At 63.0% G+C, this 1,278-nt stretch overlaps 1 protein-coding gene across 1 annotated transcript in view; it reads right to left on the minus strand.

Annotated features, from left to right (window-relative positions):
- Positions 1-136, minus strand: part of KLHL30 (kelch-like family member 30) — a 7,300-nt gene extending 7,164 nt beyond the window's left edge. Inside the window, exon 1 of the mRNA XM_009996728.1 lies at positions 35-136. Within this exon, the coding sequence (XP_009995030.1) occupies positions 35-136 (102 nt within the window). The remainder of the gene's footprint in view (positions 1-34) is intronic.
- Between the last annotated feature and the right edge of the window lie 1,142 nt (positions 137-1,278).

The raw sequence follows: 1,278 nt of genomic DNA on the forward strand, positions 1-1,278 counted from the left end.
AGGGGAACTCCCGCCCGCCCGCCACCAGCGTCACGTCTGCCAGCTTGGGGTTGGCACGCAGCCGCTGCAGACCCTCCAGCACGCCCTGGGCGTGTGAAGACAGGCAGAAGTCAAAGTCATCCACGTTCCTCACCATGGTGCTGGGGGCGGCCGCAGAGCCTTGCTGCAGACAAAGCCCGAGCCGAGCGTGGCAAGAGCGTCCCTGTCAGGAAAAGGCAGTGACACCTCCCTGTCCCTCTCTGCTCCCCGGCACAATCGTGCCATCCCAGAGTCTCCTTCACAGGCGCCAGCAGGGGCAGAAGTGCTCCCTGGAGCCCCCCCACTCCTGATCCCACGGGTGGCCGCGATTTCTCCTCCCCAGGGTCGGAGCTGCCCTGCTGAAGCTGCCACCGATTTTCCAGGGTGGGGGTGGCTCAGGGGCTGGGCTCTCACCTGCGCTCTGCAGCCCTCCGGCCAGCCCGCCGGGGGAAGTGGCCGCGGTCCCCGCACTGGGAAGGAACACTGCGCCTCACGGGATCCAGCCGGGACGGGAGGGGTATGATACACTATTTTTAGGCCCCACTGGGACACCGCTCCCTGCTCTTAAAGGTACAGCACGAGAAGAGCTGCCTGCTGTTGCCCATCCCTGTCACCCTGCAGCTTGGCTGCTTTTTGGAAGGCATCCCTCTGCAGCCGGACGTGCACCGTAAGCACAGGGAAAAGGGCATCTCTCCTTTTTTTCCACTCCATCGGTTGCCAGGGGTCCCTGCAATGTTCCTTCTCTGCCCTGGCTGTGGCTGCTGAGTGTTAAGTATAGGGTGTTATCTCCCTCCTCAGCAGCCATAAATAAACAGGCAGCAGCCGCCTCGCTGCAGGGAGCCAGAGGCCAAGACTGGAATCTAAGGGGAGGTGAGGAGGTTGGGGGACAGGGTGCCTAGACAGTCCCCCCTTCACCCAAACGCTTTCTCCCTCGCCTCGGGAAGCCTTGCTCAGCTCAGACACAACTGAAAAGGTGTTTATTGCAAACCGCGGCTCCACGCAGCCCTCTGCCCTCCCCGTCAGTGGGCATCACTCCTCCAAGCTGAAGATCTCGGCTTCCTTCTCCTTCCAGAAGGCGAAGCTGCGGTCGATGTAGCGGCAGATCTCCTCCCCTTCTCCCCAGGCCTCCGCTGGCCCCCTGGCTGAGCTCTGGGGGGACCCAAAATACTTTGCCTTGATGTCATCAAAGCCATCCTGCCAGCTTCTCCGGCCGGCGGCGATCTCGTCGGTGACGGCGCGGTGGAAGGAGCGCACCGCGGG

The sequence above is a fragment of the Chaetura pelagica genome, unplaced genomic scaffold (genome assembly GCF_000747805.2).
Source record: "Chaetura pelagica isolate M959 unplaced genomic scaffold, ChaPel_1.0 scaffold264, whole genome shotgun sequence".
Lineage (NCBI taxonomy): Eukaryota > Metazoa > Chordata > Aves > Apodiformes > Apodidae > Chaetura > Chaetura pelagica.